General features: G+C 38.9%; 1 protein-coding gene across 1 annotated transcript in view; it reads left to right on the top strand.

Moving 5' to 3' along the window:
• The window catches only part of LOC145392518 (uncharacterized), a 303,717-nt gene that overhangs the window by 84,377 nt on the left and 199,639 nt on the right, over nucleotides 1-19,701 (top strand). The window contains exon 9 of the mRNA XM_080266913.1: nucleotides 11,489-11,632. Within this exon, the coding sequence (XP_080123039.1) occupies nucleotides 11,489-11,632 (144 nt within the window). The remainder of the gene's footprint in view (nucleotides 1-11,488; nucleotides 11,633-19,701) is intronic.

Genomic DNA, 19,701 nt, shown 5'->3' with positions numbered 1-19,701 from the left:
TGTGTGTGTGTGTGTGTGTGTGTGTGTGTGTGTGTGTGTGTGTGTGTGTGTTCTTACCTAATTGTTCTTACCTAATTGTATCTTTACAGGAATGAGTCAAGCTCATACTGTCCCGTGTCTTAAACCATATTTATCATACATATCCTTAAATTTGTGAATTGTTTTGGCACACACTATTTCATTCGGTAGTGCATTCCATTGATCAATTGCTCTGTTTGGGAAACTGAATTTCCTTACGTCTTTATCACCTCTCTTCTTATGCAATTTTTTGCATTGTCCTCTTGCTGATGTGTCTCCATATGTTAAGTAATCATTTATGTCTATTTTCTCCTTTCCTGATATGCATTTACTGTATATAGCATTATCATGTCACCTCTTTTCCTTCTCTCCTGTAGTGTTGGTAGATTCAGTTTATTTAGTCTTTCTTCGTAGCTTAGGTCCCTTAAGCTTGGTATCCATCTTGTAGCAGCCCTTTGAACTTTTTCAATCTTGTCTATGTGCTTTTTGAGATGAGGACTCCGGACTACTGATGCATAATCCAGGGTTGGTCTAATGAATGATGTTATTATCCTTCTTAGCATGTCTTCATTTATGTATGTGAATGCTATTCTCATATTTGCAAGCAGTGTATACATGTTCCGTACCTTCTCGCTGATGTGGTCAACCGGAGATAGTCTGTTATTGATAATCACACCTAGGTCTTTCTCTCTTTCTGATGTGTATAGGGTTTTATTTCCTAACTTATAATCCCTCGTACACCTCCCCATTCCGAACCTGTCAGGGTGACCCGATGGCACTTTGACAGGGCAGACTGGGATGGATTTAGAAATTATCTTGCTGATGTTCCATGGCAGTCTTTCTTCTCTAGTGATCCCAATACTACCCAGTCCCACATTTGCGACTTAATACTAGCTGGTATGGATTTATTCATACCAAGTCAACAGTTCACTAAAAGATCAAACTCTCCATAGTGGTTTGATGGCAATTGTGCCAGAGCAACAGCCCAAAAGTCATTAGCATATAACTCTTACTTAAAATCAAAAACATCTGAATCACTCTCCCAATTTAAATTTGCTAGAAATCATGCAAAAGCTGTATTAAATCTATCTAAATCAAACTTTCTTCAAAAGCAAGCATCAAAACTACTTAACAACCCTAATGACAATAGAATATTCTGGTCAACTCTTAATTCTTTCAATAATAACTTTAACAAGTCATCTTCCATTCCCCCACTAAAATCTTCAGATGGCAATATTACAAATGACCCACGTGGGAAAGCAGATATCTTTGCTAGTACCTTTGCAAGAAACTCTACCATAGATGATACCAGCCAGAATGTCTCAGTACTGGAACTTGATTCTCCCGAAATTGCCCCACTTAAAATACAGACAAGATTCGTAAAATCCATCCTAGACAATTTACCTACCAACAAAGCTCCAGGCCCAGATGGAATTCCTCCAATTGTTTTGCAAAAGTGTTCCCCTGAACTTGCCTCTGTCCTAGCCAAATTATTCAGACTATGCATACGTACTTCTTTATTCCCAAATTCATGGAAAGAAGCCAATATCCACCCAGTTCCGAAGAAAGGAAGTTCGTCTGACCCCTCCAATTACAGACCAATAGCTGTCACATCTTCTCTTGGTAAGGCATTTGAAACTTTAATTAATAAGCATATTGTTAAACATCTTGAATCCAACAACTTAATTAGTGATAGACAATACGGTTTCCGCCACGAAAGATCCACCATTGACATACTCAATCTCTTAACTCATACCATCCATCAATCAATTGATCTTTTTGGAGAAACTCATGCAGTAGCTCTTGATATCTCTAAAGCTTTCGACAGAGTATGGCACCGTTCCCTGCTGTCCAAACTCCCTTGCTATGGACTAACGTCTTTTGTTCCTTTGATTTCTTCTTATCTTAGTGACAGGAAAATAAGAGTAAAAGTAGATGATGTATATTCGAATTTCCACTCAGTTAATGCCGGCGTGCCGCAGGGATCAGTTCTGGCGCCAACCCTATTTCTGGTTCATATTAATGATCTCTTATCTGTCACTCACAATCCCGTTCACTCATATGCAGATGACTCAACACTACATAGTTCATTCACACTCAGACATCCATTTACAAAGTCTAATATCTCTACCTCTCAACTCAGTACAGCCATCTCCATAAATCAAGATCTAGCTACAATCAGTGAATGGGGACAAAACAACTTTGTCTCTTTTAATGCTAGTAAAACTAAATATATACAGTTTACTAATAGACAGATATTGCCAGATTCGTACATTACCTTCAGTGCTACTAATATTCCCGTCTCCAAAAGTATTGAAATTCTTGGTGTCTCACTTAACAGTGCCCTCAGCTGGATCTCTCATGTCAGATCACTTGCTAAGGCCGCCTCAAAGAAACTTGGATTATTGTACAGAGTCCGTAACTTCTTCGCCGATGAGCAGTTAGCTATAATTTATAAGAGTCATGTGCGCTCTCAGCTTGAATATTGCTCACCCTTGTGGAATGGTTGTGGAGAGGTTGCATTGAGACAACTGGACAAAATTCAGAATAAAGCTGTTAGAATCATTAACAACCCTGCCATTACATATAAACTACCTCCCCTGCAAGTAAGAAGGAATGTTGCCTCCCTTGCATTATTTTACAGATATTTTTTTGGCAAGTGCTCAGACGAGGTTGCGTCCATGGTGCCGCCTCTCCATGCCTTCCCTCGTACTACACGGGCATCTGGTAGTGCTCATGACTGGAATGTCACTCAACCATATTGCAGAACTTCTGCCTATCAGAATTCTTTCATTCCCCGAACTGCATCTCTCTGGAACTCGCTTCCCCAGAGTTGTTTTCCTCCAAATTTCAACCCACAACTGTTCAAGTCTAACTGTTACAGATATTTTATGAATGGAGGACACCAGTAGTCTGGTGTATGGATTATTTTTTTTCCCCCATTTGTTTTTCCTTCCTCCGTTCTGTTATTTATAAAAAAAAAAAAATAAATCAGGTCTTTTTCCACTCTTACCAAACTTGATTACATGACACTTGTCCACATTGAATTCCATTTGCCATGTACTACTCCATTCATGAAGTTTATTTAATTCTTCTTGTAGCTCTTTACAAGAGTCTGTGTTAGTAATTCTCCTTTGTATTTTTGCATCATCTGCAAACATATTCAGATAGCTCTCATTTCCAGTGTTACTGTTTATATCATTTATATACACTAAAAACATGATTGGTGCCAGCACTGAACCCTGTGGTACTCCACTAGTCACTTCTTTCCATGATGAGTAGTTTCCTCTTAGTACTGTCCTCATTTCTCTTGTTATGAGAAAGTCTTGCATCCAACAAAACAGTTTGCCTCGAATTCCTCCTTGATGGTACAGTTTCCAGAAAAGTCTATGGTGTGGTACTGTGTCAAAAGCTTTCTTGAAATCTAAATAGATACTGTCCACCCATCCTTCCCTTTCCTGTATTGTGTTTGTTACTCTGTCATAGTAGCTCAACAGATTAGTAACACGTGATTTTCCTTTTCTGAAACCAAACTGTCTTTCTGTTATCATACTGTGTTCTTCTAGATGATTTACCCAAGCTTTTCTTATAAGTTTTTCTAATACCTTGCTTACAACACTGGTCAGTGATACTGGTCGGTAGTTGAGTGGATTTTGTCTATTTCCTTTCTTGAATAAGGGGACAATATTTGCTTTTTTCCAAGTATCAGGTAGTTTACCTTGACTCAAGGATTTCTTGAAAATTAAAAATAATGGTTTACTTAACTCCTTTGCACATTCTCATAATACCCAACATGAAATTTCATCAGGACCACTTGCTTTTCCTCTGTCTAATCTACTTATCTCCTCCTGTATTACTTTTTCTGCTATTTGTATATCTGGTAGTATGTGTGGACATGCGTGTTCCACATAGTCCCTCTCAAAATTTTTTTCTTCTGTAAAAACTAATTGGAAATTCTTATTTAGTGCTTCACAAATATCTTTCTCTTGTGTATAAGTGATTCCCTCGTCCGTAATGGATTGTATTATATCTTTTACTTTAGTTTTGCTTCTGATATAGCTGTAAAACAGCTTTGGTTGATCACTACTTTTATTTATTATATCCTCCTCAAACTGTTTTTGGGCTTCCCTCCTTATTCTTGTATAGTCGTTTCTTGCCTGTTTGTAATTATTATATGCCCTTTCACTATTGTGTCTTCTGTATCTATTCCACAACAAATCTCTTCTTTCTTTTGATTTTTACATTCTGTATTGAACCATTTCTGTATTTTCTTATCTGCTTCTTTGTGCTGTGGGATGTACTTCTGGACTCCTGTTTCATAAAATTCACAAAATTTTTTATATACAGCATTTAAATCTTGTCTTCTAAGCTCATTTTGCCAATCAACTTCTAAGAAATACTTCTTTAGGTCTTGATAATTTCCCTTTTTATAGTTAAGGCTTTTGGCGAGTGGAGGGTGATATATTAAACTGTCAATATCATTTTCTTGCCTTGTAAATATTAGATCTAGCACTGAAGGTACATCATGTCCTCTTTTTCTGGTGGTTTCCCTCACATGTTGCGTTAAGAAAAACTCTTGTACGAGATCCAGGAGCTTTTGGTCCCAGCAGCTTTCTTGGCTATTTATATCTAGAGTATTCCAATTTATATTTGTATTGAAGTCCCCAGTTAGTATAATTCTTTCCGATTTCTCTTCCATTTTATGTAGCAATGATCTTACACTCTGAATTGTACTCTCTGTCAGGTCCTCATATTCGTCTCTTTCCCATGTGTTTGATCTGGGTGGCTTGTACAAATTGGCTACAATTACTTTACCTTCAGATGTGTCGATCTCTACTGCAATCAGTTCTACTTGTGATGGTATATCTAGTTTTATTTCCTTGACTTTTAGATTTTTCTTACGTAATATTATAATTCCTCCTCCTTTTTTTAAATATCTGTCTCTTCTCCATATATTGTATTCCTCTAAGTCTAGTATGTCATTTGATATCCTTGGTATTAATTTTGTTTCAGTTAGGCATATTATCTGTGGTTCATTTTCTCTGACATAATCATTCATCTCTAGTAATTTAGATACTATTCCATCCACATTTGAGTACATCAACTTTATCATCTTGTTTATATACTTGTCATGACATGGTTCTACTACCTTCCTCCTTTTTCTTCCATCCTGTTTGTGTACCACTTTCGTACCTGCAATCCTGTTACTTTGCAAAAAAAATTTCTTCTTCTCCTCTTCTGATCTTCCCTCATTTTTTGTTTTTACTTCCTCCCTTTTCTCTTTCAGTAATTCCAGTTCCTCTTGTGTTAGGCATCTTTTTATCCATACATTTTTGAACTCTTTTTCCTTAAGATTCTTTGCATTTTTTAGTATCTCTTCCACAGTGTTTACACTCTGGAAAGTCACCTTTAGAGGTCTTGTCTTGCTTTTCTCGTATTTCCCTAACCTTTTGTGTTCCTCTATGTCTTTACTACAGATTTCCTCTGATACTTCTTTCAGTAAGCTCATTACATTTGCCATCTCCTTTTTGTCTCTTGTGATCTTGTTTTTAACTTCTTCCTCTTCTATACCAGTGATTACTATTGATTTGTTTATCTCTACTGAATCTCTGACTAACTTTGGATTGTTTTGGATTATTCTTTTCACCTCCTTTTTAATGCTTTTTTCCTCCACCCTTGTTTCTAAGTCTTTCTTTACTTTCACCATTTCAGCATACGTGGTTTCTACATCATTTTTGTAGCTTTGCACAGTTTCATTCACTTGTGTGTGTGTGTGTGTGTGTGTGTGTGTGTGTGTGTGTGTGTTTACAAAGCAGTGCACCCAGTGCATGAGGTCTGAGGTGGCCATTGTTAATGTTTTTGTTTTACTGTCGATATCATAATACATTAATTTCTTGCAGCAGCATATTGATAAGTACATAAGATATTTTTACATACATTATCCTAGTGTTCAGTGTTTTAATTAATAGTGGGACCAAGAGTGTTAAGTATGAAGTCAGCTTGAGATGTAACTGCCAGCTAAGAATGACAGCTGGGGGGGTTCGAGTATGGGGGAGGGTTGGGAGCTGGGGTAGAGATGAGTGGAGCTTGTTTCATCTCTCCCTCTCCTCTTCCCTGGTTATACAAGGGTAGGAAGGGGGCACCCCTGAGCAGAAATTAGTGATCGTGAGTGTTCATTTTAGTTCATTATGTTCAAAGTGTTACATATTAGTTTAACTCCTAACGGGCGGTCAATGTTCCTGAACGTCCACTAAGGAAAGGGCAGTTGATGTTCCAGAATGCATTCGTATTCTGTGGGCCTATTATATGAAACAAATGGAAGATATGGCAATAGTGCCTGTTAGGGCATGAATATTGTACATCTCACAACACCACTTTGAGTCACATCCAGTTGATGTAGGTGGCCATAAACCACAGAGGAGGTGTGTTGTGTGTAAGAATTCAGCGAGACGCCCAGGTAAACACAGAGATGTGACTACGTGGTACCCTGAGTGTGGTGTGGTGTGGGTCTCTGTATCAACTGCTTTACAGAATACCACACACTAAAGACATATTAGTGTGAACATTTGTAATATACAGTTGTACATAATATTTACATATGTAAGCTTGTAACTGTAGAGATGTAAGATAACTAAAATTTTACATTATAATATAGTGTGTAACGTTCATAGTGCACCATGAAGACACAGAACAGTGTACATAATGTAAAAATAATATATTTTTGGCTTCTGTTACAAATAAGAGCAGAAAACAAGACTCTTTACCCATCTTCTCTCAGTCACATGCCACTGAGAGTGACCTTGAAGCCCCACCACCTCTCTCACCTCTCACCACAACCCAGCCCGCACGCAGTTTGAAGAGAGTAATATCAAATTCCTTGGTTTTTCAGCTATTCTGATCCATTTATTCATTTTCTGCTTGATTTCATAACATTATTTTTTCCAAAATAATCCGTCCCACATGGATGTAAAATTGGAAAGTAGCCCACTATTTAAGGGTTAATTGAGTGTAAAATAAAGTACCGGTAAATGCGGTTAAACCTCTTTATAACGGACTAATTGGGCCCCAACCCATTCTGATAAAAGTGGCATCCAGACTTCCCCCTGCCAACCCTGTCTATTTCCGATACAACAGTCGTTAGTCCGGATTGCACCAACAGTTTTTAAACTGTTTTTACTACTGTTGCAATACTGTACTGTATTATACTTTCACAACAGTAACCAAATGGTATAATATATATAATAAAACTGTACTGTACATTGCTAAACGTCTTTTTTTTTTTATCTTATTGTGGTGAACGTAGCTAAAGTGGTCAGGCAGTCCGGACTGCTTCTGGCTTTATCGGACTTTTTTTTTTTTATACACAATATAAGAATTTAGTCTGGTAGTTCCTCGATTCCGATAAAAATGAATTCTAGTCTATTGAAATCCGTTATATCAAGATTTTACTGTAAGTGTAGAACTTTACATAATTAAGTGTTTATTGTTCCCCTTCAAATTAAGTGTTTATTGTTCCCCTTCACTTCTGACTCCAACACAAGCTGCCTAACCTACGAAAGCGTTTTGCACAGACATCCACCAATTAAAAAATGAAGTGCACTGAATGGTTTTCTGTTATTTATTTCTACTGCTTTATACATGCTAATAACCTACACTGTTGGTTTGTGTTCAAAGATTCACATACAGTACAGTACTTCCGCAACCCGTCCTGTCCTAGCCTTGCCTATGACATGCACTGAATTGTTTTTATTGTTTATTTCAATTGCTTTAAAATGCTACTTTAGTTTAGTGTTAATAAACAAGTAATCACATAATAATTTTGACTATTGTTGGGGGTAATATAGTTTTTTTTTTTTTTTTCAATTATTTCTGGTGAGTCAGAAAATCAGTAAGTCGAACTACCCTAGAGCCCCATATAATTCAACTTATGAAGGGTTTACTGTAATTGCACAGTAAACTCTCAGTTATCCATCAGTGCATCTTTGGGCAGACATCAATATCCATCACAGCAAATGGAGCTAAATTTTTAAAAATATGCAGGACCAAAAAACAAAGTCTGCTTCATTCATCCGGAGTCTTGCCACCAAAACAATTCAGCTCCATGAGTCTTGCCAACAAAACACTGCTGTGAGTTTCGTCACTAAAACACTGCTTTTGTTGTTGCCAAATTTGGTAGGTCTTTTTTTAATTTGTTACCTGTATGTTCCTTGCTTTTGCTCTCTCATGTTCAGTATTAATACATCTACAGTATGTATATCCTTCCTCTTCATTTTTCCTCCATGTATCGCACCCCAAAATGGATGACTTGTTGGTTCCCAACACCCACCACCCCCAGGCCACCACTCCTTGCTCTCTCCCAAGTATTGCAGCAACTAATATCACATAGCAGCTGTGCTTACACTGGAGTTCATCATATTTTTCATCATCCCTGTCCTTCAGCATGTCATGCTGCCATCATGCCATTCTGCTGGCATGTGTCACTATGGCACTTTCACTTGCCAGGCACCCCAGGAAGGACCTATCTCTCAAAAAAAAGCATGAGATTGTTGGGAAACTGGATGAGGGATGGACAGAGAGTCAGGCAACCAAGTTTTTTGTGTCCCATGTAGGACCCTGAAGGACATCAAGAAGGCACAAGAACAAATCTTACATAAAGGACTGAATATGGGCTAACAACCTGATGTCTTGAATGGAAAATGATGGCCAGACCCAAGCACCAGGATTTAGACCATGCTATGTTGAAATGATACTGCCAACGACAGAGCAGTCGTGTCACTGTGCAGGCAGTGAAACTCAAGGATACAGTGATGAAGTTTACTCGACACCTGAACATAACTGCCACTAAACTCATGGGATTTACTTAATCAAGAAATTAGCCCACTACTCTCTGGTGATTTAATTCACCCTAACATCTTCTATTTTATTTCTGTCATTCATGCCTCACCCATCCCCCCCCCTCTCTCTCTCTCTCTCCCCCCTCACAAATGATAGGTCTGCCTATTCTGTGTCTTCCATGCTAGCTTGCCTCACCCTACCAAATTCTGCCTCCAGATGTCAAGTGTACACTAGTGACATTTTATCATGCTTATTATAGTATTCAGGGGTGTTTTTCTATGTTTGAACAGTTCTACATTACAATTATATGCTTTATAGGAGGTTAGACTCTCGTTGGGGGTGTTTGGAGAGGGTATTATGTCAGTTTCTGTGAGTACGTCGCCTTCCGACACCCCTGTGGCCACTGTACACCTGATAATTAACAGTACCGGTACTGTTTATATTTTAACATAATAGTTGTGAAGGGAAAGAGTTTTAAAGATTTTTTTTTATATTGTGTATAGTGTAATATAATTACTGCAAATGGCTAGTGTCTGGTTTTCAGTAAGTTGTGGAGTAATTTTATATCTGTGAAAAGTATTCTTGATTTTTTATATTCCCAATGTTTTCGACAGCCAGACCTCTGTATATAATAATATGCGACCATATTGGATCATAGTTTCTGGTTAGTTAGTATTGCATTTAATTTGCAAATTTTTAAAGATCACTCCACGTACAATACTCTCTGATCATTTATGAATTTCAGTTGGAGACTTTTGGTGGTAGGTGGGGGTACCCGTCATCCACTTATTTGATGTAGTGCTGCCTGCTTCTTCTGTCATGTCCATCTCTCTTATTCTGTATGTCTCCTCTTTTCTTCCTATTTCTCCCATCCTTCCTGTCACTACAGTCGTGACCCAGTATACGGTTGTCTGGTATGCGATTGATCGCATTGATGATGGATGAAAACTTATATCCAGTTTCAAGTTAATGATAGCGATCATTGCTGATACGATTTTTGCAGTGGCAACATACAATGATCCTGTGCAGGTGCATGCCACCTGTGCAAGCCAGTAGCCTTAAATATGAGCAGAGATGGCCTGCCCATGTTTATATGCACATTGGATCATCAACACTGTTGCAATATAACAGTGCAAGTACATGATGAGTAGTGCAGTGTGCAATATTAAATGGAAAGGTAACTTTCTGTGTGTTAACTCCCATCTGTCGGAGAATGTGATATGCAGTCACAATTAAGGTGGACGGAGGCCGCCTGGTGGTGGCATAATTATGCTGTGAGTGCATTTCCACCATTGTTTCAACTGGCTCATGTTTTGTCTCATCACCAAAGGTAGGGAGAGACCCCCACCAGTGCACGCAAACGTGCTTCAGTCTGCCCCGTTACTTTGCCAGGTGTAGAATGATGCTTTCTGAAACCTTGTCCAATTCCATTCCCACATAGCACAAAGCCCTTGCCTCATCCACCCCTGCCAAGCCTCTGCCCAAAGATACGAGGAAAGGGCTTTGTGATAGTGTCATAGGGCATGCCTTGGACGCTACTGTGTCTAGTTTATCCAGTAGTGAAGAAGTTATCTCGTTAAGATTGAAGCCAAAGTCTGGATCACGTGCACATGCACGATAACATCCTACTTCAGTTGCCGATGGTTACACATCTTATCATTACTCATCGACATGACCACCTCCAGACCTGGGGATGGTTTCATTTGCAAGAAGAGGAGTTGATGAGTAATGTGTTCTTTAATTTGTTTTCCTAACTGCTATACTTTCCGTGATATGAAGGTTTAAAAACAAGCCACTTGGGGAAAATTGCCCATAGTGTGGTGACAGTAGCACCATAAATCACCCAGCATATGGGGGTTAAATATTGAAACTTATGACTTATCCCTCCCCTGCCACCTCACTGCATCACTCTCCTGCTGCCTCATTGCAGTACCCTTCCCCTAGCACACTGCTGCGCACTCCATCATCCTCACTACATCGCTCTCCCCATGGTTCATCACCGCCTCCGGATGGCCTGGAGTGATTGCTCAGGCCCTCCATTTATATACTAGCTTCAAGGATACCCTTGGTGACAACTTAGACTAGCCTACAATGTACTTTAGGTAAATTTTTTTTTTTTTTTAATAGGTTACATGGTCCCTCCAACTTATCCCCAATGAATCCATGCTAAATTGACATCGGTTAATGATTTATTGGTATGCAATTGAGTCAAACTTATTGTAACCCAAGGGTAAATCGAGTTGTGACTGTATTTATTACTCTTCTTTCCACTTCAGGTGACCCTATACAGACTGACAAGCCAAATGGCTTCTTGTAACTCAGGGAGCCATTTACAAAGCTGAGTGGTAACCATATAGCCTCATAGTGAGGTGATCAGGAGCCTACTATGATGCCCTTGTTAACTGGTTAGAAATGAAAATCCAGTGTCCACCCAGGAACCAAGCCTCCACATTAATCCCCATCCCTTGCTGTGATGAGGTGCTGTCAGCCACAATAGTTCACTGCAGGGGCAGTTGCTTGCCTGCAGTTGATAGATCTGCTTAATCAGACAGACTGGGGTAGCATAAGAACAGCAACAGTAACAACGGATTCATGGTCACCCTACTTATTGTCCTTATCAATTTTTGCATTTCAGTTGCGTACTTTCAAGATCACCCCCCGTGCTGTCAATGCTCATGCATACGTCAACGCATGCTTCCGGATGGAGATAGATGATGATGATGGACACAGAGTCATTTCGAGGCCTACCATTCTGTTTGGTGGCATCAGTCCACAGTTTGTAAGTGTACTGTGTAAGCTGCTTTATATATATAATGTACGGTGTATGTTCTTACCTAATTGTTCTTACCTAATTGTATCTTTACAGGAATGAGTCAAGCTCGTACTGTCCCGTGTCTTAAACCATATTTATCGTACATATCCTTAAATTTGTGAATTGTTTTGGCACACACTATTTCATTCAGTAGTGCATTCCATTGATCAATTGCTCTGTTTGGGAAACTGAATTTCCTTACGTCTTTATCACCTCTCTTCTTATGCAGTTTTTTGCAGTGTCCTTTTGCTGATGCTTCTCCATATGTGAAGTAATCATTTATGTCTATTTTCTCCTTTCCTGATATGCATTTATATAGCATTATCATGTCACCTCTTTTCCTTCTCTCCTGTAGTGTTGATAGATTCAGTTTATTTAGTCTTTCTTCATAGCTTAGGTCCCTTAAGCTTGGTATCCATCTTGTAGCGGCCCTTTGAACTTTTTCAATCTTGTCTATGTGCTTTTTGAGATGAGGACTCCAGACTACTGATGCATATTCCAGGGTTGGTCTAATGAATGATGTTATTATCCTTCTTAGCATGTCTTCATTTATGTATGTGAATGCTATTCTCATATTTCACACACACACAGAGGGATTCAATCTAGGCGGACGTGTGACACTGGGCTCCGTACCAAATCATCACAGCCAGTGGCATTACCTAAATAGTATCTTTGTATGAGTCAAGCTCAGTACCAGGTTAGACTAAATGATTGTTCATTATAAAAAGGAAAAAAATAATAAGTTTCAACAAGACTTGTAAAAACAGGAAATAGAACCAAGACGAAAGAATATGCTGAGTCATCTCTGAGGTTTGTTTAGACTACAACAAGACGGAGATTGTAAGTATATGCTTTGCACTTTAAGTATTGCAAAATGGATACATACTTCAGTAAAACAAATTTGGAAAAGAAAAGGGGTAAAGGTAAAAAGCAAAATGATTTCTACCAAGAACTGGTTGAAGTAGAGACCCACAATAGACTGGTTGAACGTGTAAACAAACTAGAAATGGCTTTCAAAAATGAAATTGATGAAATAAAGAAGCAGATGCACTTGCAAAAGGAAGAAATAGAAAAACTAGGAAGGGAGGCCAATAAGAAAGACACAACCATCAGTGAACTAACCGTGGAATTGAGTACACTTAGGAAGAAAATGAGTGAAATGGCAAATACAGTAGTCAGTCACGAGAGTGTTATGGAAGGGTTCAAAAATGACACAGAGACAATTAGGCAAATTAGCAGGCTTATTAACCAGAGCAGTGATATTGAGGAGAAGATAACACAAGTAAATGAAGCTGTGCAAAGCTACAAAAATGATGTAGAAACCACGTATGCTGAAATGGTGAAAGTAAAGAAAGACTTAGAAACAAGGGTGGAGGAAAAAAGCATTAAAAAGGAGGTGAAAAGAATAATCCAAAACAATCCAAAGTTAGTCAGAGATTCAGTAGAGATAAACAAATCAATAGTAATCACTGGTATAGAAGAGGATGAAGTTAAAAACAAGATCACAAGAGACAAAAAGGAGATGGCAAATGTAATGAGCTTACTGAAAGAAGTATCAGAGGAAATCTGTAGTAAAGACATAGAGGAACACAAAAGGTTAGGGAAATACGAGAAAAGCAAGACAAGACCTCTAAAGGTGACTTTCCAGAGTGTAAACACTGTGGAAGAGATACTAAAAATGCAAAGAATCTTAAGGAAAAAGAGGAGTTCAAAAATGTATGGATAAAAAGATGCCTAACACAAGAGGAACTGGAATTACTGAAAGAGAAAAGGGAGGAAGCAAAAACAAAAAATGAGGGAAGATCAGAAGAGGAGAAGAAGAAATTTTTTTTACAAAGTAATAGGTTTGCAGGTACGAAAGTGGTACACAAACAGGATGGAAGAAAAAGGAGGAAGGTAGTAGAACCATGTCATCACAAGTATATAAACAAGATGATAAAGTTGATGTACTCAAATGTGGATGGAATGGTATCTAAATTACTAGAGATGAATGATTATGTCAGAGAAAATGAACCACAAATAATATGCCTAACTGAAACAAAATTAATACCAAGGATATCAAATGACATACTAAACTTAGAGGAATACAACATATGGAGAAGAGACAGATATTTAAAAAAGGAGGAGGAATTATAATATTAACTAAGAAAAATCTAAAAGTCAAGGAAATAAAACTAGATATACCATCACAAGTAGAACTGATTGCAGTAGAGATCGACACATCTGAAGGTAAAGTAATTGTAGCCAATTTGTACATGCCACCCAGATCAATACATGGGAAAGAGACGAATATGAGGACCTGACAGAGAGTACAATTCAGAGTGTAAGATCATTGCTACATAAAATGGAAGAGAAATCGGAAAGAATTATGCTAACTGGGGATTTCAATACAAATATAAATTGGAATACTCTAGATATAAATAGCCAAGAAAGCTGTTGGGATCAAAAGCTCCTGGATCTCGTACAAGAGTTTTTCTTAACGCAACATGTGAGGGAAACCACCAGAAAAAGAGGACTTGATGTACCTTCAGTGCTAGATCTAATATTTACAAGGCAAGAAAATGATATTGACAGTTTAATATATCACCCTCCACTTGGCAAAAGCAATCATGCAGTACTAAATTATAACTTCAGGATAGCATATGACATAGTAAACAGCAATGATAGTTACAAAAAGAGCCTAAACTATAAAAAGGGAAATTATCAAGACCTAAAGAAGTATTTCTTAGAAGTTGATTGGGAAAATGAGCTTAGAGGACAAGATTTAAATGCTGTATATGAAAAATTTTGTGAATTTTATGAAATAGGAGTCCAGAAGTACATCCCACAGCACAAAGAAGCAGATAAGAAAATACAGAAATGGTTCAATACAGAATGTAAAAAATCAAAAGAAAGAAGAGATTTGTTGTGGAATAGATACAGAAGACACAATAGTGAAAGGGCATATAATAATTACAAACAGGCAAGAAACGACTATAGAAGTATAAGGAGGGAAGCCCAAAAACAGTTTGAGGAGGATATAATAAATAAAAGTAGTGATCAACCAAAGCTGTTTTACAGCTATATTAGAAGCAAAACTAAAGTAAAAGATATAATACAATCCATTACGGACGAGGGAATCACTTATACACAAGAGAAAGATATTTGTGAAGCACTAAATAAGAATTTCCAATTAGTTTTTACAGAAGAAAAAAATTTTGAGAGCGACTATGTGGAACACGCATGTCCACACATACTACCAGATATACAAATAGCAGAAAAAGTAATACAGGAGGAGTTAAGTAGATTAGACAGAGGAAAAGCAAGTGGTCCTGATGAAATTTCATGTTGGGTATTACGAGAATGTGCAAAGGAGTTATGTAAACCATTATTTTTAATTTTCAAGAAATCCTTGAGTCAAGGTAAACTACCTGATATTTGGAAAAAAGCAAATATTGTCCCCTTATTCAAGAAAGGAAATAGACAAAATCCACTCAACTACCGACCAGTATCACTGACCAGTGTTGTAAGCAAGGTATTAGAAAAACTTATAAGAAAAGCTTGGGTAAATCATCTAGAAGAACACAGTATGATAACAGAAAGACAGTTTGGTTTCAGAAAAGGAAAATCATGTGTTACTAATCTGTTGAGCTACTATGTCAGAGTAGCAAACACAATACAGGAAAGGGAAGGATGGGTGGACAGTATCTATTTAGATTTCAAGAAAGCTTTTGACACAGTACCACACCAAAGACTTTTATGGAAACTGTACCATCAAGGAGGAATTCGAGGCAAACTGTTTTGTTGGATGCAAGACTTTCTCATAAAAAGAGAAATGAGGACAGTACTAAGAAGAAACTACTCATCATGGAAAGAAGTGACTAGTGGAGTACCACAGGGTTCAGTGCTGGCACCAATCATGTTTTTAGTGTATATAAATGATATAAACAGTAACACTGGAAATGAGAGCTATCTGAATATGTTTGCAGATGATGCAAAAATACAAAGGAGAATTACTAACACAGACTCTTGTAAAGAGCTACAAGAAGAATTAAATAAACTTCATGAATGGAGTAGTACATGGCAAATGGAATTCATTGTGGACAAGTGTCATGTAATGAAGTTTGGTAAAAGTGGAAAAAGACCTGATTGGGATTATAAGTTAGGAAATAAAACCCTATATACATCAGAAAGAGAGAAGGACCTAGGTGTGATTATCAATAACAGACTATCTCCGGCTGACCACATCAGCGAGAAGGTACGAAACATGTACACACTGTGTGTGTGTGTGTGTGTATATATATATATATATATATATATCCATCCACTATCCAATGTAATAGGACTAAAGGCATGTCCGGTAAGTGGTCTCGTCCGGAAAGTGGGCACCTGCATGCTGTACTGGTACTTAAGGTCTCTAACCCAGCCTAACTTTGAAAGCCACCTAAATAACTCCCCACTGGACATGCATAGCACTTATTTAAACCTATTTAAGACCATATTCACACCAATAATGGACATAAAGCATGAAATAAATGAAAAGGAACCAAAGAATGAGGAATTAGAAGTTACTGTACCTCAGCCAGAGTACTTACAGCACGTCTGTGACCGCCTTCTTAAGGCTTTGGCAGTGGTAAAAATGCTCTTGAACCATGTACAGTAATCCAGTGTTGTGCTGCACTTACAGTAATTCTTTCACTGTGAGTTATAATTGTTTAACACTACACATTGTTAATTGCACCACACCAGTTTCAACCGCCAGTTTGCACTCCACAGTTTATCCTTTGCACTCTAAATTCTAATTTCTTAACACTGCACAACACTGTAAATTCCCCTGTGGTCTACTGGCGAGATATTGCAGTTTATTCAGTGTTTATTCACCAAAAAAAAATGAGCACGTGTGGCATCCACACTGACAGGCATCCACTCGCGATCGAAGTTAAGCAGTAACTGTTGAGTGTTGGTCACGGGGAAACAGAGTTGCCAGATTGCAATGGCCACATTACCAAGCTCCTCAATTTTCATTACCAAATTTAACTTTTCATTATCAAATTCGTAAAGTTAGCATTTATTCTTCACTAATTATATATACAAGTAGAAGCACATGTAATCACTCTCCTTATAATTAACAGCATGTTGATTGTTTTCACACTATGTAGGCTAGCACATTAATCAGAGAGCAGACAATCCACCATCTCCATCCTGTGTATCCTCATGCATATGAAAAATCCATTTGGTAATGCATTATTCTGATTCATTACCAAACGAATTTTTCATTACCAAATTGGCCCACGTTTGGTAATGAAAAATACCAAATGGCAACCCTGACAGGGGAGGGGGGAGGAAGGAAGGGGTAAAGGGGCCATAGTGTAAACAGCTGTTCGGCACTGCGCAGCAATTTCTAATTATGGGAGGGGAAAAAAATCTTTTTTTTTTTTTTTTTTGGGGGGGGGTTGTTTTTTTGGCCATTTTTGGGTTCTGAAGGTACAGGTCCACAATGTCCAGTAAGTGGGGTGTCCGGAATGTGGGCGTCCGGATAGTATAGGGATTATTGTGTATATATATATATATATATATATATATATATATATATATCCATCCATCCATCCAATCCTGCATTGCCCCATGAGGAGCATAGGAGCCCGGGGCTAGGCAGTTGGTCCCAACATTTAAGATGAGAGTGAAGTATAATATATATATATTTATATAGGGACTATATATATATATATATATTTATATAGGGACTAATGTAAAGGAGTAGACTGTAGCACCAGTTGAGCAGGGCAGTACTCCCGAGGTGGATGGAAAGCTGATGACAGGGAGTGCTGGAGCTCCCGTTTCATCAGCCCTCAGGACTAGTTCCTGACCATCCCCCTTTGCTGAACTTTTTCAGTGTCTCAGTTACACAGAGAGTAGGCCAGCATGCTCTCCAGTACAAATTTCTCTAACTATCTTCACCAAACTACATGCACAGTAAACACTACACTTCCTATTCAAAATTTACCAAAAATGGCGTCATCTTATCAAGCCTCGGAGTCCCCAGGGGGGGGGACCATAAATGCCCCCACCACCGGCCTGTCTCCCGGTGACGACTCAAGGTGCCTGGAACCATGGTCTGACTCTCTTCTTCTTCATTTCTGCAACATTCGCGGCCTTTCCTCTAACTTTCGCTCTGTTGAGCACCACCTCTCCTCCTCTAAACCTCACCTTCTTTTTCTAACGGAGACTCAGCTGTCTGAGGCAACTGACAGCAAACCCTTTTCTGTATCCTCCTACTTTCTCTATACTCATTTCAAAGCCAAAGGTGGCTGTTGTGTATATATACGCAACGACTTATCTTGCTCTCGTGTTCCTGAACTTGATTCTTCTGAATTCTCCACACTCTGGCTTCGGCTTTCCTGTCATTCTCTGACTAAATATATCTGTGCTGTTTACTTATCCCCTAATTCTACTGACTATCAAAAATTCTTCGACTATCTTACTTCTACGATGGAACACATTCTATCCATTTCTCCTTTCTCTGAAATCTCCATTCTTGGAGATTTCAATGTTCACCACCACCTTTGGCTCTCCTCTCCTTTCACGGATCCACCTGGTGAACAAGCCTACATCTTTTCTATCCTTAATGACCTAGAGCACCTTGTACAGCACCCTACCCGTATCCCTGAACGCCTTGGAGAGAGCTCCAACATACTTGACCTCTTCCTCACAACTAATCCTTCTGATTACTCTGTTAATCTTTTCTCTCCGTTGGGCTCCTCCGATCACAACCTTATTACCTTAACCTGTCCTATCACTCTGGTACGGCCTGTGGACCCTCCAGGGAAACGTCGTCTGTGGCATTTTGGAGCCACGGACTGGGAGGCCCTCAGGCAGTACTTCTTTGATTTTCCCTGGAATGATTATTGCTTCCATGGCCGGGAGCCATCTGAGTGTGCCTTGCGCATTACAGAGGTTATTCTCTCGGGCATGGAAGCATACATTCCTTTCTCATATCCTTTGACTAATGCAAAAAAGCCTTGGTTTAATCACGCTTGTGCTAATGCTGTCCGCAACAAGGAGAGGGCCTACAAAAGGTACCGGAGCCAACCCACCCCTGAATCACATCATCTTTACGTTTCTGCCCGGAATCGTGCTAAGTCTGTTCTTCACTCTACTAAAAATAATTTCATCCATACTAAATGCTCTCAACTCTCCGACTCGAATTCTTCCCGCTCCTTCTGGCATCTTGCCAAAAATCTTTCTAACAACTTTACCTCATCATCCTTCCCTCCTCTTTTCTACTCTGATGGTTCTGTAGCTATTTCTTCTACTGATAAAGCAGATCTCTTTGCACAGACTTTCTCCTCCAATTCTACCTTAGACGATTCCGGTGCTGTTCCTCCATCACTTCCCCCCTCTGACTTCCTCATGGCTGACATTAAAATTTCTTCAGTTGACGTATTTTCTGCCATCACTGGCCTCAGTACTAACAAGGCATATGGGCCTGATGGGGTCCCTCCTGTTGTTCTCAAGAACTGTGCTTCTGTGCTTACACCCTGCCTAGGCAAACTCTTTCGCCTTTGTCTGTCAACTTGTACCTTTCCTTCTTGCTGGAAGTTTGCTCTCATTCAGCCAGTCCCAAAGAAGGGTGACCACTCCCAACCCTCCAACTATCGTCCAATTGCTTTAACGTCCTGTATTTCAAAAGTTTTCGAGTCAATTCTTAATAGAAAAATTTTAAAGCATCTTTCCTATCACAACCTTCTTTCCGATCGTCAGTATGGGTTCCGTCAGGGACGCTCCACTGGCGATCTTCTCACCTACCTTTCAGACTCCTGGTCATCCTCCTTTCGGGACTTTGGCGAAAGCTTTGCCATTGCACTTGACATCTCAAAGGCTTTCGATCGAGTCTGGCATAAATCTTGAATTTCCAAACTGCCCTCCTACAGTTTCTGTCCTTCTATCTGTGCCTTCATCGCTAGCTTCCTTTCTGGTCGTTCTATAGCCGCTGTTGTAGACGGCCATTGTTCTTCTCCTAGATCTATCAACAGTGGTGTTCCTCAGGGCTCTGTCCT

Source organism: Coenobita brevimanus, chromosome 22, assembly GCF_032717465.1.
Source record: "Coenobita brevimanus isolate Jiangsu-jjx chromosome 22, ASM3271746v2, whole genome shotgun sequence".
NCBI lineage: Eukaryota > Metazoa > Arthropoda > Malacostraca > Decapoda > Coenobitidae > Coenobita > Coenobita brevimanus.
Note: the sequence above shows the minus strand (reverse complement) of the source record. Positions and strands in the feature narration are given on the sequence as shown.